This window comes from Cheilinus undulatus, linkage group 17 (assembly GCF_018320785.1).
Source record: "Cheilinus undulatus linkage group 17, ASM1832078v1, whole genome shotgun sequence".
Lineage (NCBI taxonomy): Eukaryota > Metazoa > Chordata > Actinopteri > Labriformes > Labridae > Cheilinus > Cheilinus undulatus.
Window position 1 is genome coordinate 33,726,327 of NC_054881.1, and position 27,832 is coordinate 33,754,158.

Genomic DNA, 27,832 nt, shown 5'->3' on the forward strand with positions numbered 1-27,832 from the left:
CAAGGCTCCGGTCATGGCGGACCAAGAGGAGACTTTTGGCCTTCCAAACTCCCCCGGTGGCTCAGATTCGAGAGAAGTACCGAGCGAGAATAAATCAGAGAAGCAGAACGGGACATCGAGCAAATCTCCATCATCGCAGACGACTTACATCCAGCAGGTCAGTCTCTGTCTGTCCGTCTGTAGGCCTCACTTTCACCGTCTGTGACGAGCTGAGGCCGCTCTGTGGACCTCTGGGGTCACATCCTCTCTTTGAAAAATATCTATTTATATGCATAAACTCTGTTGTCCCGGAGAGTATAATTGCAGTTTATGTTGTTAAAAAAAGACTCTTCTGATATATATATTTTGATTTTACCAACATATTTTGATACTTGTTACTTTTTATAATTTTAAACACTCCTTTTTGGAACATCATAATTCTCTGCGTTATCTGGACGCTGTTATGTTTAGATGAACAGACTTTAAAATACTTAAGAAGAGGTGAAATGTCAGGAAAGTTTCCATCCATCATTGTTATTTTGTTTCTCACTAAATAAGGGGACAGTGCATATATAAGTAGGCTATAGTGTGTTTTTATCATGTTGTCTATTATAGTATTGTTTTATGTGTATCCAAAAGGCCAAAAAAGTTTGAAACTATCGGCACACTCATCCGAAATTCCTAAACACTTCCACGGCCGGTTACATTATTTCTTGTTTTACGCACGTGAATCTTCTCAAGTTTACACACTGTTTCTGTGAATCCAAAACTTTAAATGAGCATAATAAAGGTCACTCTTTACTTTTATTATTTATTTTTTGCCAGATTTTGTATTTGACACTACATAATGTGTCAGGCCTAAGTTACGCATGACAGGCAGCTGTGCGTAAAAGTTGCGTAAAGTGCAAAAACATTCAATCCTGCCAGTGTATATGCCTGATTTGATGTCAAAATATATCATTACACTTAAAATAAGACCAGTCCATCTAAATATGTTAATTTATGATGTTGGAAGTTTCTCCAGATTTGATCTTTATTTGTTGATGATTCTTTTCAAGTAAATGTTCTTATCTGCACTGACATTTCTTGTCTCTTCTTGCAGCTCAGGTCTTGTTTTGTGATTTCTTAACATAGTTTTGCCAGTGTGCTTTACAGTAATTGATATTAGTTGCCTTTTTGGGAAATTCAACTAACACGTTATTTTTGAATGCTTGCAGTGTGTGTTTGTGTTATTGGTGAATACACATGAGCGCTAAGATGTTTTATTTTGAAGGGAATGGAGGGAATTAAAGTCTACCTGCATGAGAGGGAGCTCTGGATGAAGTTTCACGAGGTGGGAACGGAGATGATCATCACTAAAGCTGGGAGGTAAGACAACAACAAAAGAGAAATAGTTCATGTGACTTTCCCCTCTCTCCAACTCTCAGCTGAACTGCATGTTTACTTTCTTTAAGAGCCTTTATAACACATATTTTATCCAAGACTACAGTGCAAATGTAGACCACGGACTCGCCTGGATTTTTTTTTTCTATATTTGGATTTGGAAATCGACACCGTGAGGAACCACAGAGAAAACACAGAGCATCTGGTGGACGTTTTAGCGCTAGGAGAGCATATAGTCCATATTTTAGTCTGGGTGGCCCTGTTGGGAAATGCAACACAATCGAGATTTGAGCAGATGCTTTGAATACAAATAAGTCTGACTCTCTATAATTAATATTTCTTGATTTCAGTCAAATTTGGGCGCATCCGTTTGCTCTGCGTCCTCTGTGTCTGCTGTCTGCGTGTGCGTAATTGTACGCAGACACTTCCTTGCGTGCAACATGTTACGCAGACACTGTACATGTGTCACGCTGTCTGCTCCACAGTCGCCCTCAGATTGCATCCAGTCAAAATAGTGCCGAGTGTGGACGTGCACATATGCATGATGGCGGCTGGTGTCTGCAGCTTTCTGGTGGCTCACATGTTCCAAGTGATGAATATTTATAGTTTAACACATAGCTACATTTACATGAGTGGTACTTTTATCCTCACAGCTGTGTAGAGTCTCCATTATATCCCCGTCAGTCATCTTCCTTCTGTTTTTCTGGCCAGAAAAGATATTACGCAGGCATCATGCCCCCTCCTCCTCCTCCTCTTTCGTCCTTAGCCCTTCCTGTCTGCTCGTGAGGCTGCTTAACCTTCCTCACATTGTGTATTTTTCTTCTGTGTGACAGCTAACAAATATCTGAATGATTTACTAAACGGATTCTGCAAAAAAAAAAAAGTCTGGCCCTGGATGTTTCATAACGCGCAGGCCCCACACCCTGCCCTTGTACCTCTCCAAAGCAAAGAGTCATTTATTTGACATTTGAAACCACTCCACGTGAGCTGACAATTCTTTAAAAATAGGCTCGGAAAATAGGATAATTAGAAAAGGAGGACAGTGAGTAACAATTGTTTTTGCATCACGACGCAGGAATAGTCTGAAATGCGCTTTTGGAGACTCATGAAACTGGATTTTTGGTTTCTCATACTGAGCAGAAACCATGAAAAACGAACCACAGTCTATTTTTACCTGCCTCATTTTTCCAGAGCTGGACAGAAACACCATATATAGCTCTATAAAGCGTCTCTTTGTCCTTTTACAGGCGAATGTTCCCCAGCTTTAAAGTAAAGGTCACAGGATTAAACCCCAAAACTAAATATATCCTCCTGATGGATGTTGTCCCTGCGGATGACCATCGGTACAAATTCGCCGATAATAAATGGTAAGTAAAAATAAAACACAAATGCAAAGACTTTTCTTTTTCTTTAATTTTACGCACACAAAATTCACCATAATGGGGGTCATTGTTCTGGGGGGTCGCAGCAGCTCCCCTCTGAGGAGTTTACTCCAACAGGAAATTTTAGTTTGATGTCCTGATGGACGAGAATCGGAAGTGAACATATTAATTCACCCAGAATTATGAACTGTGCGTTTTCTCATGCGTGCCAAGAAAAGAAATCAGCTGGGAGGAATGTTTCTGACTTTTCTGCGCTGATGAAATGTTTTCCTACCCGTTTTAGTAGCTGGGCTGTCTGTCAGTGCAGAGCACAAACACTGCTATTTGTTTAGTGTCATGTCCATCTCTCTAACCTTGGTCAGGAATGCCTTGTGTGGGTCAGCGCCCCTCAATGAGGGCTTACTTAAAGAGGATAATCACATGCCAATACTGCCGATAATGACCTGTCCAAAGCATGTCCTGGAACTAATTCTTCTCTTGATCTAATGATGTTGGAAAACAATGTCTACCAGCTCTAATCTGACCTCTGACAACCAAAAACCAACATCACAGAGTCTTACAAACATCACACGGAGCTGCTCGAGATTATCATTGTTTTTTTTTTCTTCATGTTAAGAAGGATAAATGCAGAGTTTAGTTTGTAACCTGTGCGTAAAGCCTGTGCGTAAATGGATTACGCACAGGCAATAACGCAAGTTCTAACAACTTTGAATTTTGGCACTGGCTTCCTTTGTCTTAAAATAAATGTAAGTCTTAAACATGTTGCATCCAATTAGAATATGCGTAATCCTTTTCCTTTTTCATTTTTGAAAACGCCATCTCGTGCGTAATTGTTTCAATCTAAGCATGCTGCATCCAGTTTGGATCATTTCTGCGTTGTTGCATTTTTCTCTAAATACTCTGCATCCTATTAAGATTTTATCAAAATATAATTTGGAGATTTTACTTTGAAATTCAGTTCACCATACACGTGCGTAAATTCCACATTTTTACTTTTGATTTTTATGTTCTGGACGTGTCCCTGTTAACATTTTCACCTTTTAAACGTCTTCACAGAATTAGTTGTCATCCGTTTGACTGTGCCACTGCTTTTTTTTTTTTTTTGCAGGTCTGTGACCGGGAAGGCTGAGCCCGCCATGCCCGGCAGGCTCTACGTGCACCCGGACTCTCCCGCCACGGGCGCGCACTGGATGAGGCAGCTCGTGAGCTTCCAGAAACTTAAACTGACCAACAACCACCTGGACCCGTTCGGACACGTAGGTGCCTATTGGCCTGTCATCTTTACTATTTCAGTAGTGTGTGTGTGTGTGGGTGTGTGTGAGAGAGACAGAGGGAGAAAGAGTGTGTGAGGGCTTTTGCTGCTGCGTCTTTCCAAGTTGTGTGTTTTATCAGGGGCGCTTTTGGAAGACTGGTTTTAATGCTGTTTATTATTATTATTTCTTCTTCTTCTTATTATTATTTATTATTATTATTATTAGTTGGTATTTTTGAGAGCTGAATGGATTAAATGGTGTAAACTTTTTCCTTTTTTTAATCAACTTTTCTTCGCCACTTATCTGAGCTCGTTAAAAACACACACAGCCTCCCCTGTCTTCTTGTCTATAAAAATCACTGCTTTAGATAATTAAAGCGTCTTTCTGTTCAATCTGAAAACTGAACAGGCAGATCAGTCTTAATAAACTAACTGAATGTAGTAATAACTGTTGCATTCTTTACTTAAAGCACTTTTTAAACCTTGCAGAATCATTAAAGCAGTTTATGCTGGGCTTTTTTTAAACCAACACTAAACTGTTCAGTGTTTGAATAGGTTTTAGAATATCATGTAGAAATATTTTCTTTTTCCCCTTTGTCTTTTTTGAATTGTTGCAGTTTTTAACATCCTCTTGTAAAACAAATGAGCAAATAAATAACTAGAAAATAGACTCTATCTTAGAATTGAGACTTTTCTTAAACTAAACTTTCTGCTGTTGCAAAGTCAAACTTTCAGTCAGCAGGTTTGAATTTTTACTTGACAGCCAAAAACTGCAAAAGAGTGCCAAACAGGAGCTCATATCTAATAATGTACATATATATTGAATGTATTTTTGCTATTAGTTCCTCTCTAAAAACCAAACTGAATACGGATCAGACCAGTTTAACTGACAAAGTTTAAGGTTAGGTGTTGGGGGGGCAAAAGGACAAACAAGAAAGAGAGAAAGAAACATTAACAGGCACACCTTAAAGGAAATTTTGTCAATTATTTTGAAAAATAAAACGAAAGCAGTGGCCATTTCACATCAGAAAGTTTGATTAAGAATAAAAACAATGAACGAAACGCTTTGACAAAGTGGAAAAAAATGTTATATTTAAAATGTAGCAATACCGAATAGTTCTTTTCTGTTGTTTGGAGAAAACTGAATTCTCAGTAAACGATTCTGAATTCTGATTACACTTAGATTAAATAGACGGTAAAATTCTGACAATGATCTGGATTAATAGAAGGATAAATATATGGTATAAGGTGGTAAATAGATAGTTAAAGGTGGCTAAATAAATGGCATTCCTGTTGGATAAATCATTTGGATAAATTGATTGGTAAATGTGTGGATCAATAGATTAGTAAATACATGGTTTAACCTCCTGACCCCCGAGCCTTTGTTTGGAGAGCATTTTAATTTTGTGCCACTTATTTGGGATAAATATTGTCAGATAAGTTCAAATATCAGTCGTGTCATTGAACAGGAATTTCTTGGAAATTTTTGTTTCCAAAACCCCCCAAATTTCCATGATTAAAAAAATGTCTTTGAAATTACTAAGACATATTTTTAAAGTACCTAAATATTTCTTTAGCTAGTACTCAAATGTTTCAGTGAAAATTCATCATAAAGCCTGAAAATTCCCCAAAAAAATCCATGCAAATTCCTGAAAATTTCAAGCAAATTCCCCAAATATTAAAGTAAATTCCCCCTTCAATTTCTTGGCAAATTCTAGATATATTTTCAAGAAACATTCTCCAAAATTCCATAAAAATGATGGAAATAACCCAAATCCCCGAAAGTTTTCTAAGAAATATGCTGAAAAATTCAAATGATAATCCGGAAGCCCAAATTCCCAATCTAACTTCCCAAAAAATTTGGTAATAATTTCCCCATATTTCCATGAAATGCATTATTAAAATTAAACTGAATTTAAAGCCATGAAACCCTCCAAAATCTACAAGCATATCCTCTTAATTTCAATAAAAAATACTTTGATAACTTCCATAAAATATCCAAACAGCAAATTATCCCAGCATTTCATGCAAATACCTTAAAGTTGAACGGACATTTTGAACAATTATTACATTAATTCTAATACCAAAAATGATTGCTATAATGTGGGAAAGCCAAAATGTAATGTCCTCATATGTGGATGCAGGGTCTTAGGAGGTTAAGGTGGTTAATAAACCGTTAGAAAGGTTTATTAAATAAATGCTGTTTTAGTTTATAAATAATTTGGATAAAAAGATTGGTAAATAGATGATCAACAGATTAGTAAATACATGGTTTAAGGTGATAAATAGATGGGTAAATGGATGGAATAAGGTGGTTAATAGTTGGTTAGAAAAGTGGTTAATTAAATGGTTTTCTAGTTGGATAAATAGATGGGTAAATAGATGGTATAAGGTGGTAAATAAATGGTTTTCTTGTTGGCTGAATCATTTGGATAAATTGATTGGTAAATGCATGGATCAATAGATTAGTAAATACATGGTTAAAGGTCATAAATAGATGGGTAAATAGATGGAATAAGGTGGTTAATACATTGTTAAAAAGTGGTAAATTAAATGGTTTTCTAGGCGGATAAATAGATGGATGGATAGGTGTATAAATAAGTTGGAAATCAGCCTGTAAAAGTAAAGTTGGAACTTTTTAGCAAAACGGAAACCTGCAATTGCCCCCCACCCGCTTACGCATCGGGGCCTGTATGGTACCCATTTTCTAACTTTAACTCCTCATTATTCTACGCTCGGTATCCAGCCCCCCTGGGCCTTTGGGAGAAACACACAAACATCACTTACTTCATCTACAAATGGGCCTGCTGGCTTCATCAACATTCAAACCAAGGCTGAATTAGAAGTCCTGTTGTTGTGTTTACAGAGGAATAATGAGTTTTTCTTGGTAATAGGTGCAGCCATGAAAGGGGAAAACAATCATGGAGTTGGCAGAGGTGAATCAGTATGTTTTCTGTTTTTAAGGAGATAAATGAGGAAAATGACTAATTGTTCTGCTAATGCTAATCAGAGGTGTTAAAGGGTTGTAATGGCGTTTTTTCCACCTATTTCTTGTGAAAATGCTGCACTTAAATCTGCTTTAATTGCACATCTAATCAGCCCAATTTAAACCTCCCTTTGGCTGGACTTTGACAGTTCTTTACAGAGGCTGCAGGAGGCCGGTGATGATTCTTAAATTAAGACTTTTCTCCTTCACAAATGCCTAAACTGTTGAGTAATTTCTGCACACACTCCACTGTGGGTCCACATGGCACCTATAGGGGTTGTTGTCCTGCCAGAGCCCAGCTGCTGAAATGAAACTGGATCCGAGCAGGAATGTGAGTGCCGTTGTAAATTTCTGGTTTTGGAGAACATTTTAGATTGGTTGCAGCGGTTGTTGGCTCGCCCCGTTTCGTGCTGGGAGACAGCACCCTGGGATTTATAAATGAAATGTGTTCCATCGGCTTGTTGGTCCAGCTGGTTGAAATAAGTCGTCCATGATTTATAATTACTAGCAGGGAGACATGAAACCCAAACATATTGCTGATGTCCGTTGGAGTGAGTTTGAAAAAGTCGTTTTTCTTCAGAAATGTTCAGTAATTAGACGCATGTCAGAGGGGTGAGCAGGGCCCAGATCAGCACATCTGAACGAGTCTGAAAGGAAATAAGTGGAGGTGAGGCTTCTGAGGCCTGGGATGTGTGCATTTACCATGCTTTTATTCAAATGATCCATAATTACACAAGTAGGAGTCATTTGTTATTGCAGTTTAGTTTGGAATGGCATTATTCTCATTTGTAACTGATGATGAAATCTGAATTTATTGATTTATTTGCATGATGCTTAAGTCTAAAATGCAAATGTGTATTTGGAGTCCTTTTTTATAACCTGGTCTTACATTAGTCCTTTGGTTAAGTTTAAATTCTCCAGGAAGTTTCTCAAATGACAGCTGAAATCAAGTTTTTGGTTGTTTTCATCTGTATTTTTATAGAATGCTGCCAGAGTTTAAGAAAGTACCTACATAAAGTTACTCCAAGAACATCCAGGTCTGTTTGGTGATGACTGAGGCATAGACGCGCAAGAATGATCATTTGACTCCGAATTTGCATAACCAAGGGGCATATGTGCTTGGAGACCCTTTTAAGGTGTGCTAGAGCAGTGGTTTCCATTCTTTTTTTCCTTTGGACCCCTACTATTCATATCTTAAAAAATAAAAATCAAAAAAGCTAAACCCCCCAGGACCCACTTGGAAAAATTAAACATTTATTATGATCGATGCCAAATGATTATGATTATGATGCCAAAAGTCGCAGGGGGGCCCAGAGCTCTGATGTTGTCAAGATGAGATCTTTATATATCTAAAAATAGAAACATAATGTATGACAGTTTATTGGGGATGCCCTAAGAGATAAAAAAAAATGTAGAGGATCTGATCATTCTGAGGAAAAAAGTCACAAAGTCTGAGCTAATATGGAGATAAGACTTTGAAATTCCTGAGTTGAAAAAGTTGTATATTTTAACAATAGAAACTCAAAGAATTTAAGTTTTAAATGTAAAAAATTTACGATAGTGTAAAGTCAAAAATTTATGAGGAACTAAACTGAAAACAGAAGTTCAGTTTTTGATTTTATTATCTCAAAAAAAAAAAAAAGTTTTGGCTCATACATTTATGACTTTAAAAAAAACATATATATATATATATATATATTTTTTTTTTTTCAGATTTCTGAATTTTGAAACTTGAGAAATTTGAGTTTATTGTGGTAAATAACAGATCCCCTTTATTGTCTTTATTTGTTAAAGTTGCTCTGATATGCCATCATAATAATTGATCGTTTATTCGTAGATTTTTCGTGTTTGAAGGTTCATTACTTTTTATCTGTTTTTTTACAACAATGAACTGAAAATTCTTGAGTTTTGAAATTAAGAAATTGACAAAAAAAATCATAAGTTTTGACTATGAAAGTCATAAATGTACATAGACCAAAACTTTGAGTTTCATCATTAGAAAGCCAAAAATCAAACCACTGTTTTTCAGTTTAATTTCTTGTATTTTTTTTACTTTACACTGTCATTAATTTTTTAGATTAAAACTAGAAATGTCAAAGTTTCTGTTCTTAAAATGTATGACTTTTTCCAACTTAGGATTTTCAAGTTGTTTTTCTCAAAATGTGTGACTTTTTTTACTCAAAAATTGTATTATTCACAATATTTTTTCATTTTATAGAAAGTAAACAGTATAGAACGAGACAGTTAATCCATTTTGAAAATAAGCATACATACCTACAGTGTATTCAGACCCCCTTCACTTTTATCAATGTTGTTAGAGAAACCTAATGCTACAGCAGAAGAAAATCATCTTTATCCTCATTATTCTACACTCAGTGCCCCATCATGACAAAGTGAAAACAACATTTTAGAAATTTTTGCAAATTTATGACAAATTTAAAAAATGAAATATTCCATTTGCAAAAGTATTAAGACCCTTTTCAACGCTTGAACTTTAGCTCAGGTTCCTCCACCTGTAGTAAATTATCCTGATTGGATGTGATTTGGAAAGCCACACACCGCTCTATAGAAGAGCTGACAGCTGACGATTCATATCAGAGCAAAAACCAAGCCATGAGGTCAAAGGAACTGCCTGCAGACCTCAGAAACAGGATTGTTGCGAGACACAGATCTGGGGAAGGCTACAAAAAAGTTCTGCACTGAAGGTTCCCAAGAGCACAGAGCCCTCCTCCTTAATTCATAAAGGGAACAAGTTTGGCACAACCAGGACTCTTTCAAGAGCTGATCACCTGGCCAAACTGAGCGATCAGGAGCGAAGGGCCTTAGTAAGAGAGGAGACCAAGAACCTGATGGTCACTCTGACTTAGGTCTGGAGATCCTGTGTGGAGATGGGGCAAAGTTTGAGAAGGATAAACATCACTGCGGCCCTCCACAGATCTGTGTTTCATGGCAGAGTGGCTTGGCACAGCCTCTCCTCAGTGCAAAACACATGAAAGCCTGCTTGGAAATTTGAACAAACTCCAAGGGAGAGGTGTCCCTTTCCAAATCATGTCCAGTCAGTTTAATTTGCCACAGGTCGACTAAGATGTAGAAACATCTTAGCAAAGACAGAGCAAAGTGTTTCTGCAAAGGGTCTGAATGCTTATGTCAATGTGATATTTCAGTTTTTCAATCTTAATGAATTTGCAAAAAATTCTAAAACTGTTTTCACGTTGTCATGATGGAGAACTGAGTGTAGACTAAAGAGAATATACTTTTCTTTGACTGTAGCATCAGGCTGCAACATGACAAAACGAGAAAAAGTGAAGGGGGTCTGATTACTATCTGAATGCACTCTAAATATAAATGTGCACATGCATTGATATGCACTGACCCTTACACTCTACGTTCACACCCTGATGGAGTATTTGCTATTCTCATTCATACGCATCCTTACACATTTACACGCCACTGTCACTGCAGTGTGAGCAAACTGGAGTTAAATGTCTTGCCTAAGGACACATGGACATGTGACTACAGCAGCTGGGAAGTGAACCTACAACCATCAGAGGACCATTCATTTCTTTGTCTGACTTTTAAATGCATTGCACAATTATGCTCTTCTGCTTCAGTGAAACGTTAAATCTTTGGTTCTCAACTGGTGGGTCAAGACCCAAAAGTGGGTCATAAAGCTATTTTCAGTGGGTCACTGATTTCTGCCTGGATAAATATGTGGCTAAAAATGTATAATTTGTTTTTATTTTAAAGGATATGTCTCCATTGCTTTGTGCCATCACATCTTTAGTTCAGGTTCAAGTCCAAACTGTCCCACTTCTCACAAAACATTTGGTTAGGATTGCAAAGCACAATTTGTCATCAAGACGGTGGTCTACTTTAAATGGATTATTTTAACTTAACGTCCTAAATTCCTGCAATGTTATTGTAATGGGAAATGTCTTAAAAAGAGGGCAGGAAGGCAGAATTAAATTTGAAACTTTAATTGCATTGAAAAGTTGACAAATAAATAACATAATGCATCTTAACATAAAATGACCAAGGAACAGAAACATCTTTAGGCCAGCCTACAGACCTATAGCAACATAAAGAACAAAACAAATAGGCCTAACAATATTAGCCTACTCCACTTGGCTACATGCATTCACTATCACGTGTGACAACCAACCCCAAAGAGACTGTGACGACCAACCTCAAAAAGAATGTGACAACCAACCCAAAAGAGACTGTGATGACCAACCTCAAAAAGAATGTGACAACCAACCCGAAAGAGACTGTGACAACCAACCCGAAAGAGACTGTGATGACCAACCTCAACTGGAATTTCTTCCAAGCATCAAGGCTAACAATGGTCTAATAACTAGTTAGCTAGCGAACAACAATCTATAGCTCTCCCTTCACACTTTTTAAGAGTAACGATTGTTTTGGTATAAATCCGCTGTGTAAAAGCCAAGAAGAAAAATACTGAGAAGGTGAATATTTGTAATTTGACATGAAAAACACAAAAAGTCCTCTCACCTCAAGTTCAGCTGTCCTGCTCCAGTAGGTGTAGGTGACCTCTGATCCTGATTCTAAAAATTTCCATACCAAATTCTGGAAGATAGCACCCTCTGGTAGCGAGATAAGAGTGTGACAACCAACCCTGTTCTCCTCTACATATGAGGACATTACTTTCAAGCCCTCCAAGAATGTAGTTATAATTTGCTATGAGATTTTATTTTTAGATTAATTTTTGGACTTTTATGCCTTGATAGAGGAGCATAGTGGTTAGAATCAGAAATAGGGATGACGGGGGGGGGCAAAAGCCGGACTTGAACCAAGGCCTCCCACTAAATGGGATGTGCCTTAAAACACTCATCCATCTGCATCCCTGCTTTAAGAATTTTTGAAAGAATCATCAGGATTGCTCATTGAGGTTAAAACAATTTGGTTGAAATGTAGGGAGAATTTGCTGTTTGAATATTTTTATGGTAATTTGTTTGGAAATTTTCAAGTATTTTCATGGAAATTAAGGGGATATGTTTGTAGATTGTGTTGTTTCATTAATAATGCTTGTCTTCTTTTTGGCATGTTCATGGAAATTTCGGACATGAATTTGTATTTTCTGAGAAATTTCAAGTATTACATGGAAAATTAGGGCATATGTATTTTGTATATATATTTTGGAAAGTTATTGAAAGGTTTTATGGGAAATTTGCTTTTAATTTTAAAGGATTTTTGTGGAAATTTCAAGGATGTTTTGCACATTTGCATCATTTTATTCGAATTTTTGAAAATTTATTTGTGAATTTTGGGAAATTCATAAATTTTAGGAGTAATTTGCTTTGAATGCTAGGGAATATTTTTAAAAAGTTTTGAGGAATTACATGGAAATTTGGGGAAATTTTTTATTGGAAAAATGAAAATTTGAGGATATTTAAAAAAAACTGGGGGTTGATTTTTGGACTACTTTAAAAATAAAATGTTTAAAGAAGTTTAGGTTATTTTTTCAAATTTGGAGGAATTTGTGTTTACTTTGGAAAATAAATTTTCCAAGAAATTCCAGTGTAAAGACAAGGCTGATGTTTAACTAATATGGTATAAATGGGAGAAACTAAAAATGCATTCCAAACAAAAGCTCAGGTTAAAGTACTTCTATGGCCAGTGCAGCATAGGCTTTAAAGCTGTGAGCGATACATGAGAAATACTACACATACACTTTCAATCAAAATGGAATTTAACTGTAGTTTAGTTCAAGTTTAAAAGACTGTAAAGGTTTTTTTCACATGCAGTGTTCTCATTCCTCGTGCCAAAATGCTTTCTCTCCTTCATTCTCCCTCTAAACTTGTGGAATATTCCTCCGTCTTATTCATCTTCCCTCTCCATTCTCCTGCTCTCGTCTCTCTGTCTTCCCACACGTTTTTTTGGGGGTCCGGCTGGCCGGGTGGAGTGTGAGGATCGCACTTGTTTATATTTGAATGGCAGTGTGTGCTGAGCAATAGATGATGGTGTACAAAGCCTACTGATCCCGCGGCTCGGGGGAAACTCTCTGATGTGGTGGAACATGAAAGCAGAGGGCAGTGGCTCGGGACCCAAAGTGATCCCTCACTATCATTAAATACTATCATCCAGAGGCGGGAGGAGCAAGGGGGGGCTGCAGAGCTACAGGGAGACACGGCGTGTGCAGGGGCCCCAGTGGGTGGTCTGAATCTGCACCCCTGCCCCCACTTACACACAAACTGGACTTTGGTATCCCACAGTTAGTGAAGCATGCTGTTTTTCCAGGGTAAATCTGCATTTAGATGTTTCCATGCAGCTTCTTATGTGTCTCAGCGGTGGACATTTTTAGCTTCTAAAACCCTGTGAATGATGGTGTTGTTGTTGTGGTTTGTCAAGATCTTGGATGCATCTCCGCAGACCTCAAAGTAAGCCATTAATGAATGCGTGCATGGGAAAAATGTTTGGTTTAACCTACTTTTTCTTTGCACATATGTGTTTGAAAAGCTTTGAAACTCTTCCAGAGAGTTGTTTTTTAATCCCAACTAAATGTTTGTGCTGGGTGATGGTTAGGACATGTGATAAATAACAGCTTTTTACTTGCACAAGTACATGAGAATACAAAGAATGAAGGTACAAATGCAGCCTGGGCTGTTTTTAGTGCATCTTAAATCCAAGAATCCGGCAAATATTTCAATGTATGTACAAAATTTCAAAAGTGATGCATTCAACCTTTATGCATTTCACAGGGTCAAGATCTTCCATTAAAACATGCTATTCTGCATGGAAGCCATGCTGGAACCCATTTTTACCCACTTCCTGCCCATTACAAAAACCTACCGCACCATGAAATGAGATCAAGTTCAGCTAGGAATTGATAAAAGATGACTATTGTGTGAGTATGGAAGCCTGTAAGGTTCACTAGGCTCTTCGTCTAGTGAAAGGCAGGTACAAAACCAAAAAGCAGATAACATATAGGAGGAATGCCCGCGGGACTGAAAGGTGGGGGTCAATCAGAGTATAGGGGAAAGGGAGAAAGAAGCATTTTTAAGTGGACGATGAAAATAAAAACCTTTACATTTTCTGGAGGCTGGTGATGCCGACTCCCCCTCTCCGTCAAAACAATTAGACTTAAGACGCACGGATGAGAGGGCCTCAAAGGAGAAGTTCAAGGCTCAAGTTCAGCTGTGTGGAGCGCGTCTTAATGTCGCCAAGCTAGCCACTGCTAGTAGTCATCACTGAGCACAAACTAGGTTAGTCAGGTTAGAGAGCGGGCATGCTAGTGCCAGGGTAACACTCTGCTGGGACTGCTCTTCTACTTTGACAGTAAGTTTTCACAAAGATACAGTGGGAGTTATATAACCACTACTGTATTTGAGTCAGGTCTGGATAGTAAGATGGCAACAAAGCTAATTTAAAGGGGCTGTGAGGTTTTTTAAAATGATTATGAAACAGACTGAAATGAATTCTTATGCTTTATATTGTGAGTAAAAGCACATTAGACCATCAGCTTGGAGGTGAATTATTGCTTTATTGCAAGTTTTAAAGTCTGAAACTGCTGCCGGGTGGTGTCAGACACAGTGATCCTGCAGAAACAACCTTTTTTAACACTTCACGGCAAAGCCCAGATTAGTGGAGGGCTGCAGTGATGGTTGTCCTCCTGGAACTGCACCCCATCTCCTCACAGGATCTCTGGAGCTCAGTCAGAGTGACCATCAGGTTCTTGGTCGCATATCTTACCATTACCCTTCTCCTCAGATTGCTCAGTTTGGCAAGGTGACCAACTCTTGAAAGAGTCCTGGTCATGCCAAACTTCTTCCATGTGAGAATTCTGGAGGCCACTGTGCTCTTGGAAAGTTTCAGTGCAACAGATTTTTTTGTAGATCTGTGCCTTGAGACAATCCTGTCTCTGAGCTCTGCAGGCAGTTCCTTTGACCTCATGCCTTGGGTTTGTTTTGCTTTGCATTGTCAGCTGTGAGGCCTTCTATAGAGGTGTGTGCCTTTCCAAATCATCAATTTAATTTACCACAGATGGACTTCAGTGATGTTGTAGAAACATTTCAGCAAAGACTGTGAGAAAAGTGAGGAACCCAAACTAAATGTTTTGGGGTTTTTTTGCAAAGGATCTGAATACTTATGTCAATGTCATATTTTTATTTTAATAACTTTGCAAAAGTTTACAGAATTCTAATTTTGCTTTTCTTGATGGGGTACTGAGTGTAGATTAAAGAGTATATATATATATATATATATATATTTTTTTTTTTTTCTTTTCAACTGTTGCATCAGGCTGCAAAATAACAAAATCTCTGAATACTTTCAGAATGCATTGCACACTCAGGGACATTATTAGTACCAGTCCACATAAAACAGAAAAAGACATTCAGAAGTTTCCAGACTTAAGACTTCAGGGGTCACTCAAGCACGGAAAACTCTTGTAAAACAGGAGGAGGGGAATTTCTAAGTTTACATCTGCAGGAGCAACACTTAAAGGGTGCACAAAAAGTATCTGCCACATATTTTCTTTTTCACAATCAGAATGAAGTTTAATGTGAGATAAATTTGCAGATGCAAGGAATTTGTGTTGGTGTTTTGGGGCAAAATTCAAATGGCAAAAAAAGTAGAATAAGAAAACTAGTGAATAGCAGTACTTCTGCTTCAGGGAACTTGAATAAACAGTATAAATGAAATATATGAAGCATTACAATACAAATGTGTGCTACACTAGCAATGGAAGAAAATAGTACAGTGTGCAGGATGATGTTTCGTGCAAATATCTATGTTATAATAGACAGTTATACACAGTGAGTGTATAACCAGACAGCTGTTGGGTCTGATTTTTGCACAAATTAAGCCAATACAGTTGCTTATATTGCTGCATGGAGGAACTCCATGTTGTACTCATTATTCCTTTGTATTCATTATTGGTTTGTAAAAAACAGTATGCAATTGCATGGGGCCTCATGCAGGGGGCCTTAACATAAGAACCAAAGATGTGCATCTAATATGAGGTTTACGCCAAAAATAAATTAAATGATAACAGCATGTATTTAAATAAAAAACTCAAATCCACTCTCTTACAATTATTTTTTTTTTATTTTCACTGCATGATGACACAATTTATTTAAAATGTTACAGAGTTTTCAAGGTTTGTTTCTTGTTTAATTCTATTGCAACATGAATCCTATGATGCAATACCTCAAACACACGCTGTTTGAGACCAGGAAGCACTCCTTTTCACAGTTTCTCTTAATTACAGTATTCTTAATGTGAATAAGAAGAGCCAAGAGTGATAAAATATCCAAACAGAGTTTGAGGAAGTGGACCCCCGGCTCTAGCCCCTAAAAAAGCTTTAAAATAGATATGATGAAACACTGAATTCATAGAATACTGCACGGATGGATATTGTACCAAAAGTGAGCATATGTATTTTATTTTTAGAACTTAGACCTGGCCTAGAGACTTGCTAAAATATGTGTACATGTGGTATGAAATATAATGTTTTTCCAAGAGGCGATGACCGAGTGCTGTTGGGTATTTTGGTATTTATATTTCAAATTTTGGGATTTCCTGTTTTGCTCTGGCATTGTTACCTGGAAAGAGATACTTCTATGTTTTATTCATTTACTATATAGCTGAATGTGTGTGTGTGTGTGTGTGGAGGGTGGGGGGTGGGGGTGGCTCATATTGGTCTTTGCCTTGGGCCTCCAAATTACTTTTACTGCCCCTGTTTGTATTTCTTCTCCACATGCAAAAGAAATGTGTCATTTAATACTAAAATGTCTGAATCACTTAACGTAAAAAATGTACTATGGTAAAACAAAAGCGACAAATAACCTCGAAAATAAATCAATCAAAAAGTTCAGATTCAAGCTGCCAAAAAAGATCAAATAAAAGAGGGGAATATTAAATAATGTTTAACAACTTTAAACAGCGCGTAAGCTGTCAGAGAAACGGTTGGCCTCACCAAAACCTCAGAGAAATTTACATCTGTGCTGCCTCTTGTGGAGAAGTTTTATTCATAAAATGAAATTTATGCATGCATCACATTAGGCCTCTCTAACGCTAAATTCCTCTTCTTCTTTCCTGTAGATCATCCTAAACTCGATGCACAAGTACCAACCGAGGATCCACATCGTGAAGGCAGATGAAAATAACGGCTTCGGCTCCAAAAACACGGCCTTCTGCACTCACGTGTTCCCGGAGACAGCCTTCATTGCAGTCACGTCCTACCAGAACCACAAGGTAAGTCCTCAAATGGCCTGTACTTTTGGATTTCTTTTTTTAATTGACGCATGTGACTCAGTAAAAAGGCATTTTTAAATTCATGGCGTTTTTATGAGGCGATTTTGTTTTTACAATGTTTCCAACGTGGCTGAAAGTTCCAGAAATGCAAAACAGAGACGCACATTGTACATTTAAAACGAGGCCAAAATGCAGAAATAGAAAAAGGCTGCATTCCCGTTTTAAACAAAATTTAAATTTAGCTTTTGTAGTGGTTTATTTTTTTACTACTATCGTTATTAATCTGGTCTTGTTTTCGTGCCAAACGGTAGGCCTGTGTGTTGATGTATTTAAAATGAAAGGCTGTGTTCCTCTGTGAGGTTAAAGTGAAGCCTTGTCACTGTCAGCTGAAAATCTCTGATATCACATTGAGTCACTGACAGACGAGGGAAAACTGCAGATAGACAGACTAGACGACGTCTGACCTCAAGAGACTTTTCTAAGATCCAGGCCTGCAGCGCTTTGTAGCGCGTGAGCAGCTGCTGATAAACGGATCAACCTCTGGCGTCACTTTCCGGCTTCTCCGGTACTAAACTGCTTTCAAACCATGAAAATAGAATCAACATTTAAAGGCACCGAATTATTATTATTATTATTATCATTATTATTATTATTATTATTATTATTATTATTATTATTATTATTATTATTATATCAGAATATTTCTTCGCATTTATCTTGCTGAAACTAAAAAAAATGGTCAGACTTGTTCTTCTAAAAACCCTGTTCATTGTGGGCTATTATTAAAGGTCGTTTGTCTCATGGTTATCGTTCTAAATAAATATGTCTGAGAGTTATTATGAGATGATATACATTTTATTTAATTTTTCTTTCCTTTTCCCCCCTTTTTTCTGTAAGTAATAGACATCGCTTTAACCGGTTGGTCTGAGTAAAACGGAAGTTTTATTTTGAAATGAACTAGCTTAATTTGTTTATGCTATCTAGTCTGCGCGTGGCAGGCCTACCCTAAATGTTAGGGTATTTTGGGTGTAGAGGACGTTAAGGTTCAATGAGGTATTATTTATCGTTTCTAAATGTTTTTTGAAATGTGTAAGTATTTGCTTTTTATTGAGTTTCGACGCTATAAAGGTCTTATTAAAATTGTAACGCCGTTACTACGTAAAGAGTGGCCGTAATGGCTGAAAATAAAAGACCGTCAGGTCAGTCTCTGATTTTTCGAGCCAGGCAGCCTCATACATGTTTACTTGCGTGCTCAAACTTGTGGAAAGCAGCAGAAATAAAAAGGTCAGTATTTACTCTGGGGCGGGGAAAAAATCTTGGGAATACAGATATGCGTAAACAGCGTCTGTTTAACGTCATATAACCGTGCGGGCCTATATGTTTTTAGTTTGGGGAATAAGGGGAGAAAAGGGGCGAAAGCTCATAATGTCCCCGCAGCCAATCAGAGGTCTCGCGTGCTTCTGGGAACAGGAAGCGCAAAATGACCGGCATGCTGTAGAAACCATTCATTATTTTTTAAGCATCTTATTGGGGGCTGAGATCGTAACCCCGGGCTAATTATTGGGGCTTTCCAGAGTCAGACCTGCAGAAAAACAAGCATTTGTAATTTCCAGGCGCTTTTACCACAACTGTCTAATCAAACAGTCTGACATCTGCCAGAGCAATAAGAGCTGCAGGCATGAGTCCAGTTCACCTGTTAGCTCTTGAAAATGCTCAAAGTCTATGGTTTCAAGCCTTTCCCGTCACATCCTCTATATGTTTCTAAAATGTGTTCTTAAAGAATAGAAAAAACTCCAAACCTCAAACTTTAATAAATTGTATTTTTACTTCTTTGTGCTGAAACTGTCCTGAATGTCTGGGAATATACTTGAAAGGCTTCAGTTATTTTAATGAGCATAGTTTGGATACATTCTTATAAAACTATATTTGCCTGATTTGCTTGAGTCTAATCCCAAATTTATTTTTAATTATATTCATTTTTTCATGTGTGATTGTTTTAATCCTTTAGGCCCAGTCTGCAGAAAAACACCACAATTAATTTATTCTCCTTTAAAGCGAACTACGGCTATCACTTTGAAATGAGTAGTTAATTGTATAGCTGTATTTCTTCTTGGAGCGCCCACAGAGGGTAAAAGGAGTTCAACAAGGCTCTGAACTTGTTATTCCAAACTCTTTAAAAAGAGATGAAACAATATATAAAAGCTCCGCCAGGCCGCGTGCATTAACAAGAAGCTATATAGTGAAGTGTCACACGAGAGATTTTACAAGGTTTGGTTAAAGTGTCAGCCAGCGTGCAGACTCAAACCTCCAGTCTTGTCAGGAAGCTGGAAGCACACGAGAGAGCTGCCAACTAATTACCTGCCAGAAACCGCTGCTCATGAGAGGGATCTCCCCGGATTGTGCTGAACCTCTTTGGGATTAATTTACTCCTTCAAGATGGTTCGCTCTGCTTTACTTTTGCTCAATATTTACAAAGACATTTATTACCAATACAAACAGTCAGTTAATAAATCATGTTAGTCGCATCTGTCAAGCATGAGTCAGCTATCTGACTCTCCAGATGCTGTCAAATGTAACATTACAAATGATTCAGTGAAATACGTCAGATTGAAGCATGCTTTTCTTCAGTGTCTCTAGATCCCTTAAAGCATCTTTGATTTCTGGAAAATTTTTTATCCTCCCGTGAACAACAAGATGCATCCCAAAAACTAGATAAGAAGCTACAAAAACATGTAATGCTTTCATCGTATCTGCCTCAAATAGACACTTTTTTTTATCTAAAGACTGAAATATAAATACAAAGATTTAGAATGCAATTAAATTCAAGTTTGCACAAGTGAATGGAATTGTAGCATGGTTGCACAACAAATGGCTTTTAATGCCCAATGTGGTACTAATTACCTGTTTTTTCTTTCCTTTTTTTTTTTTTTTTTTTTTTTTTGCAGATAACCCAACTGAAGATTGAGAACAACCCGTTTGCAAAAGGCTTTCGAGGAAGTGATGACATGGAGTTGCACCGGATGTCCAGGATGCAGAGGTAGCTGTATCTAAAGCTTTATTTTGAAGTGTATGCACAGAGAAATAGGCAGGGCTGGAAAGAGCACAAGTTAAGTAATAGTACCGTGACTTTGATTGAAATGTACTCTCTGGTCTATACTGAAGTAAAAAGTAATTTAAAGTTTACTCAAAGCAGTTAGTAGTTTTTGAAACATTAGATGAAGGAGGTTAAAAGTTAAAATGACCTCTGCACAGTGCAAAAAACATAAAAAGAGCACAATTATCCAGTTAGGTTATTTATAGTAAAAAGTTAATTATGAAGTTAAATAGCAATGCAACAGCAGAGTTTGAAAGAAATGTAGACTCTTTCTTTCACTAACTACTATCACGTTGCAGCATGAGCCAATAAGCAGGCCAAATACAAGCTGACAAAAAGCTTGGACTTCCTCCTTTAGCCCTTTAACTTTATATGACTCATTATCACATGCCATGTTAGAGGTAGTGAAGTTCAGTACTTCCTTCTACATATAATTAAGTGATAGTTCTTTTTAAAAAAATTTTTCAAAAGAGCTCCAGAACACATAAGTAAGGTTCTCAATTACAATGAATTCATGTACATGTCAGTAGTTTCGCTCCACCCCTAGAGATATTTAATTGTGACATATGTCTTTAAAGCACCCGTGGTGAACTTTTGGTGTGCCTCAACCTTTGTGCCCCCTGTGGACAAACTGGCACATCTTATCTCTTTGTTGATTTTGTCCTGTACAGCAGTTTACAGCTGCTCCCTAATGTCTCATTTCAGTTTTAAAAACTCAGACAGCTCAGTAGACAAGCCAGAAGTTGTCTGCATCTTGTGTTGTTGAACAGTTACCTATTTTACTGTTCCCTCATTTCCCTCTTCAATCCATAACAAGTTCCTTTTTCCGTGGTTAAGTTCATGTCAAAATTTTTGATCAACTAGTGGCTCTTTATTTTCTTTTGAAAATAAAACCAGGGCTGTTTTGAAGCAGGAAGTCAATTCCACTTAGTTCAAGGCAGTATAAAAATGATAACTAAAACAAAAACATTTTAAATGCAAAATGTTGAATTTCAAAGTGCAACTAAAAGGGAGATTAATTGTGTCTAGGTTTAGAAATTCTGAGATTGATTGCGGTTAAAAACTTAAGTCGTTTGCTAGCCCTATAGAATACTCTATTTAGTTTTACATAGCACAGCAGCCCACTGCGGCAGGGGATTTGTTTTTCCACCAGAACCAAGCTACCCGTGTGAGGGCACGTCTAGAGCTGATGATGGGGCATTTTGAGTTGATGACGTTAAATAGCTGCGCTTCAGTGACCGTTGTTTTGTGTCTTAGGCTGTCCAAGAGTTGGTTCTTGTTTCTACTTTGAAGTTTCTCCTTCTGTTGATAATCTGGCAGATATTTCAAAGTTTGGTGCAGTGGTTACTACTGAAAAACGTCTGCAAGGCATCCCAGAATGATGATGAACCGCTGTGACATCACTGCAGCCTGCTTGGAGGTGGGACGGGCTCAGCATAGGTTGGCATGGCCATCTTGGTATGGGAAAAATAAATCCACACAACTTGGTTTGGATCAACATGACCTGAAGTCATAGTGGAAAGCCCCACTAGAAATCTGACTGGCCACCCTAGTAGCCCCTAGGAAAGCAAGAATTCTCAAAATAATATTGAAACATTCAGCTCAGACCTCCCTTGTCTGGGCAAGAGCTCACTGGAAAGAGTAAAATCTCCATAGAAGATGACTTTGCATTATGTAAAACTTTTGCTTGTTGTCTGTTTGTTGAACCATTTACATGCTGTTTTATCAAGCCCGACAGAAAACAGCCTACTTAACAAGATGGAGTTTTCCACTGTATATGATGAGTGAAATCAGATAGGGTAAATAATGGCTGTTCATCCTTGAATGTGAGCTGGATCTTCTTATGTTAGCCACCACCCCAGTTGGGCCACCTGATTAAAAAAGGTCTGTTTCTGACTCTGGTTGAGGGAAATGTAAAGAGGAAAGGTTGTACTTTAGAGCAGTGATACTTAACATGTGGCTCTTGAGCTACATGTGGCTCATTTATGTCTTAATTTGAAATAATATTCCCACAAATAACCTTAAAAAAGGACAACTTTGACCTCATAAATTATTCATGAATCAGTTGTTTTGTCTGTATATTTCCATTGCCATTATTTGCTATTTTTTTGCCAATTTTTCCCATTTTTTTGGCTGTAACTTATTTTTTGACACATCTCACCCATTTTTGCCACTTTATGCCTTTTTTTTGTCACTTTTTCTCCCCCATTTTGTCACTTTTCACCCAATTCTTGCCATTTTATGCCTACTTTGCCCATTTTCACCCATTTTTGCTTCTTTTAACTTATTTTTATTGCCACTTTAACCAATTTTTGCCACTTTTCACCACTTAGATAAGCTCTTGAGAATGCATTCTATTTTTTGCTTTAGAGGCATTAAAATGACAATATAGAAATTAGCAGAATTGTGGCTTATGGTCTTTTTCGCTCTTGCATCTATTAATTGTAGTCTGCTTCAAAGTCGGTGAAAAACTCCTCACAGGAGCTTTAAGCGACCCCGTCCTCTGATATTTGGAAACACTGACAGAAACTGAGTGATGTCGAATGACTTGAGTAAATATTGAACAGATTACTGACATCCTGGTCACACTGTCACTTAACAAGCCCCTTAACTTTAATCCTTCAACCATCCAGACGCGAGCCAGTTGTGAGTGTTATTCTCAGTGATGTAAGTGTAGCTCTTGATCCACTGCCAGTTTTCATGCTTGAGACTTTTATGGCTGATCTGGCACAACCTCTGAAACACAACTGCAACATCTCCCTTCTTCTTCCACACGGCTGTTTTTGCAAAGATGTTCCAACTGCTTGTGTGTGTGTGTGGGTGTGTGTGTGTGTTTGGAAAGCAGTGGTATCGATTGGTCCAGCAGCCAAGGCAGAACATGACCACATTGCTCTTTTTTCTGTTATTCAGTCCAGATGAGGGATGGAGCATGCGTTTGTGCTGCATGGAAAAACACATTTTCAAAGGAGAAAATCTGGTTTTGAAAAACTTACAGCCAACCCCCCATCTTTAACTCCACCCCCCCTGTTTGTGCAGCTGATACAGACATTGTTTTCTAATGTAAAAATCAGGAAAACACAGTTGGAAAGATGTTTGGCTTTTGGACAAGGTGCTAAAATCCTCCCTCCTTCCATACCTTTTCATCCAGAGAATACAGTTCTTAGTAATTAAACATTTCAGATTAATGTCATGGTTTATCATGTACAACAAAAATCCCTGGAAACCATGAGCTACATTTCCTTCACATTAAAGATGAAAACGGCACGTTTGATTGTATCAGACACACATTAAGTAACTTTAAGTAGGTGCGTGCCACAATTTAATACGACATTTTGAGTGAAATGCATTTCATCGATCAAAAATAGCGAATGTAAAGAGCATGGTGAAAGTCCAAACCACACTATCAATCTTACTCGCCTTTTTGCAATCCTGCAGAGTGCAGTGTAAGCTACGCACGTCTGCTCCTTGTTACATTTCTGAAGGGAGGGCTTATTGCAAAACCAGGTCACTGTTTCTACCGAGGCGATCCTCGAAATCAAAGACGCAAAAGTAGCAAAATGATCTATTGACGGATGCTGGGGATTAATAGAAGTGAAACATGCTGGCATGTGCAGTGGAAAGGGATTTTTCAACTGAGAGGAGGGTCTCTTTGTGTATAGAAACAAAACTCAAATATGAAAATGCAATATCATTAATTGTGTTTCTGTGTCTCCATTTGTAGCACCAAGGAGTATCCAGTGGTGCCTCGCAGTACAGTGCGTCAAAGGGTGGGCTCCAGCCAGAGCCCCTTCAGCGGGGACGTGCAGGGCATGGCCACCCCGAGCACCCTGAGCTCCCAGTACTCCCAGTGTGAGAACGGGGTCACCAGCACCTCGCAGGACATGCTGCCTCAGTCAGGCTCCTACCCTCTGCCACACGAGCACAGCCAGGAGTATCACTGCATCAAGAGGAAAGGTAGGAGACGCTGCTGATTGGATCCTGATTAAACAAAAATAAAATATTCTTAATGTAGGTTTACACTAAATGCAACCTTTGACATTCTATCAACTACTTAGTCTATAATTTACACTTAAAAAAAACAAAGTGCTATGCGGTGAAAAGTTGAACAGATTATTTAACTGGTTTAAACTCAGGAGCCCGCACCACCTCCTTAAAGCCTCCTCAAAGCCAGTTGTACCATATTTGATAAGTGATTTTGTAAGACCTCTTTTTAATCAAAATATCAATAATTTCCCGAAAAAAACTTTTGTATACAATTTGATTAGGGCTGGACAGCTGATTAAAAACTAGATTAAACGGCAAAAGATGCAATATTTCTTTGACCTGAAATTTGTGTTAAACTACCAGTTTTAAACTTTTTTTGCAGCAGAGATGTTATGCATGACATATCATGCAATCATTCAAGTGTCATTTTTTAGAAAAGTCAACAAAAAATTTTACCTTATTAATTTTTGTACTTTTTCTTATTAAATATGAGAATGAAAAAAAACCTTCAATGTAACAATTCATATCCAGTTGGCAGTATGGGTCAAAATCATCAGAATGGGATATTTTTAAAGAATTGTTCAGCTCTTATTTAGGAATAAAGTAAGTTAAGGAATAATTGTGTATCAAATTGCAATTGCAATATTGGGGGGGTCGCGATTAGATTATTTTCCAAAATTGTTCAGCCCTAAATCTGATAAATGATAAAAAAATACTCTCCACAGGATTATCATCATCACATATTAAATGTGATACAAAAAAAGATTTAATGAACAAATTAGTTCCAAAAAAATGAGAATTTCTAGATATTATTTGAGGTATTAGGCTTTACAGCAGTGATCATCAACTGGCAGCCCAGAAGATGATAAAAATATGTTGTAGTATTTATGGTGTCATTTTTCTTAAAATTCCTATTTAAGTGACCACAAAAACAACTGAGATTGAAGCAAATTAATCAGGAATAAGTTAACGGTTTACAAGTTTTACAGAAATTCCCCTAGTATTCATGAATATCAACCAAGAGTTTGAGCTACTGCACTCAAAAAATTTTTACTCTGATTTGCAATGTCAGCTGTGATTCCTTCTATAAAGCCTTTCAAAATCATGTCCAATCAGTTTAATTTGCCACAAGGTGTAGAAATATCTCAGCAAAGAGCCAGAGAAATGGGTGGAAACTGAGCTGTATTTTAAGGCTTTTTGCAGAGGGTCTGAATGTTTATACAGTATCAATGTGATATTTCTGTTTTTTTATTTTTAATAAATTTGCAACAAAAAATTTAAAATTGGGGCGCAGGAAGCCTGGTGGTTTAGGGTGCATCCCAGTTACCCGGTCGTCCTGTGGCACTTTCCCACGTCTCGCCCCAGCTCTCTTATTCCTGTTTCCGATATTGTCCACTGTCCTCCTCTGCCAATAAAGGCATGAAAAGCCCAAAAATAAATCTTAAGGAGAAAAAAAAATCTCAAATTTAGTTTTTCATGATGGAGTAGTGAAGAAGTGAAGTCTAGATACTCTCTGAATGCACTGTATATGTGTATGTATACCAAACATAAGAAACGTTATTTTGACTTGAGAGACAAAGTATTTCAAGGTTTTAAAGAAATTTTCTGTAAATTGAAGTCATTTTTTGGATTGCTGTTTAACTAACCAACTACAGGTGCAGCAAATTACCTTCAGATGAGCACTTATACATCCAGCAAGTGTTCTGTTTTTATAATGTTTCTGTATTATGTTTATCAAGAAGTCAAAAAAAAAACTTTTAGACTGCAGGGTGATACAGGCAGGGTGAGTACATTTGCCAGTAGATAATGAAGTAGACACAAAGTATGTAAGTACACAATAGGGGCTATACTTATTCAGGCCAAAAAATGTAAGAGTATTGAATAAAAGTAAGGATGTCTTAAGAGGACATGCGTCTGCAGTTTTTCCATGAAAACAAGTACATTTAGGTTGTTTTCCCTTAATTATACTGTTATCCTGGGATAATAATGATGGTTTTCTCATGGCGAGTTATTTTGAAGCCACAAGAAAACTACTGTAAACTGCTGATGATCACAGGAAAACAAGATAAAATTCATAAAAATGTGCCTTTTCAGTTAAGCTGTTTTAGTAAAATAGTGGCTATAGATTCAGTATTTTTGTCTGTTCATGAACAGATGATAAAGGTTTGTCTGAGGTTGGTAAATTGACGCCAAGTTGTAAACGTTTTACCTTACGTACCTTATTTATACCCCCTGAGTAACACCTTTATTTTAACTGTATTTCTACGTGCAGTGGAGGACGACTGTCACTCAGGTGAGCACAGCTATAAGAAGTCCTACCTGGAGAGTTCGTCCAGTGAGGAGGACCATTACTACCGTCCTGTCGGCTACGCCCAGAGCCTTGGCCTTTCTGGTGGGCCGTACCGCAGTGAATCCAGCCAGCGGCAGGCCTGCATGTATGCCAGTGCTTCACAGGGCGCAGAGCCTGTCCCGAGTTTGGAGGACATCAGCTGCAACACGTGGGCCAGCGTCTCTCCTTACGGGAGCTGCTCCGTCACCACCATGCAGCCTATGGAGCGGCTGCCTTACCAGCACTTCTCGGCTCACTTCACCTCAGGGTCTCTGGTGTCCAGACTCGGCGGGGTTGGGGGCCATGCATCTCCACAGCTGGGCGATGGTCATCATATGTACCAGAGCTCCATGACCCATCAGACTCTGGGCCGCCAGTGCAGTCCTGGGGCGGGGATCCAGTCGCCCACAGCCGGCCTACAGGGAAACGAGTACCTCTATACACATGGCATACCACGTACACTATCGCCACATCAGTACCACACTGTACATAGTGTCAGCATCATGCCTGAGTGGAACGAGAACAGCTAAAACCGCCTTTTCTTCACTCAATAGATAGAAATATTAAAAGGAAAAACATCAAAGACTAAAAGAAGGCAGTCTGTAGAGGAAACTATATTTATATTTTTAGAGGATGTGTCTCTGGTCATCTTAATAAGATCAGTGTAACTTCACTGACAGCAGTGGATATTTGTAAGACTGTCGAAGAAAACAAGCATCTTATCACTTAATCTGTTGTGACAGCATCTGCACTTATATGCAAAAAAGCATTAGCATGATCAAAACGGAGCTGGACCAGAAGATTCAAAGACTGCTCAAGTGCAGAGGAACTAAAGACACTGAAAGAAGAAAATAAAGCTTCACGTGCTTCGCCATTGGTCCTCATGTTGATGGTGTCGTTGTGCGTTAGTGTTTTTTGGATGTCAATGTTTCAGAGACAAGTGGAATCTCTTGTTTTGTGTTCGTGTCCCACATTTGCATTACAAAAAAGTTTGCTTTGTGCGGCATTATCTTAAGTTCTCATTTTCTTGTTTTTATAGCAAACAACTTAAGAAAAAAATACCAGGCAGGTTTTGTTTTGGCTCTGTGGTACATTTTCTTGCTCTTAAATCTTTAAGAAGTGTTCCCCCCCTGCCCTACCCCATTTTTGACAGGTACCTCAACATTCACAAGTACAAAAGCACTTCAAGAAATAGCACATTTGTGTTAAAAGAGACATTTCAGACAGA

General features: G+C 37.9%; 1 protein-coding gene across 1 annotated transcript; it reads left to right on the plus strand.

The window, feature by feature from the left end:
• On the plus strand, positions 1-27,832 carry tbx5a (T-box transcription factor 5a). The gene is made up of 8 exons (XM_041811385.1): positions 1-157; positions 1,253-1,347; positions 2,610-2,729; positions 3,853-4,000; positions 17,045-17,197; positions 20,143-20,234; positions 24,013-24,245; positions 26,548-27,832. Exons 1-8 carry the CDS (start codon positions 14-16, stop codon positions 27,132-27,134), a joined length of 1,572 nt encoding a protein of 523 aa, XP_041667319.1. The 5' UTR covers positions 1-13; the 3' UTR covers positions 27,135-27,832.

Excerpts from the sequence above, each read along its gene's own strand:
- tbx5a (XM_041811385.1), top strand. The coding sequence starts at position 14 with ATGGCGGACCAAGAGGAGACTTTTGGCCTTCCAAACTCCCCCGGTGGC. Across the intron at positions 2,730-3,852 it reads AAATTCGCCGATAATAAATG|GTCTGTGACCGGGAAGGCTG; the intron begins GTAAGTAAAAAT and ends TTTTTTTTGCAG. Across the intron at positions 20,235-24,012 it reads CGGATGTCCAGGATGCAGAG|CACCAAGGAGTATCCAGTGG; the intron begins GTAGCTGTATCT and ends CTCCATTTGTAG.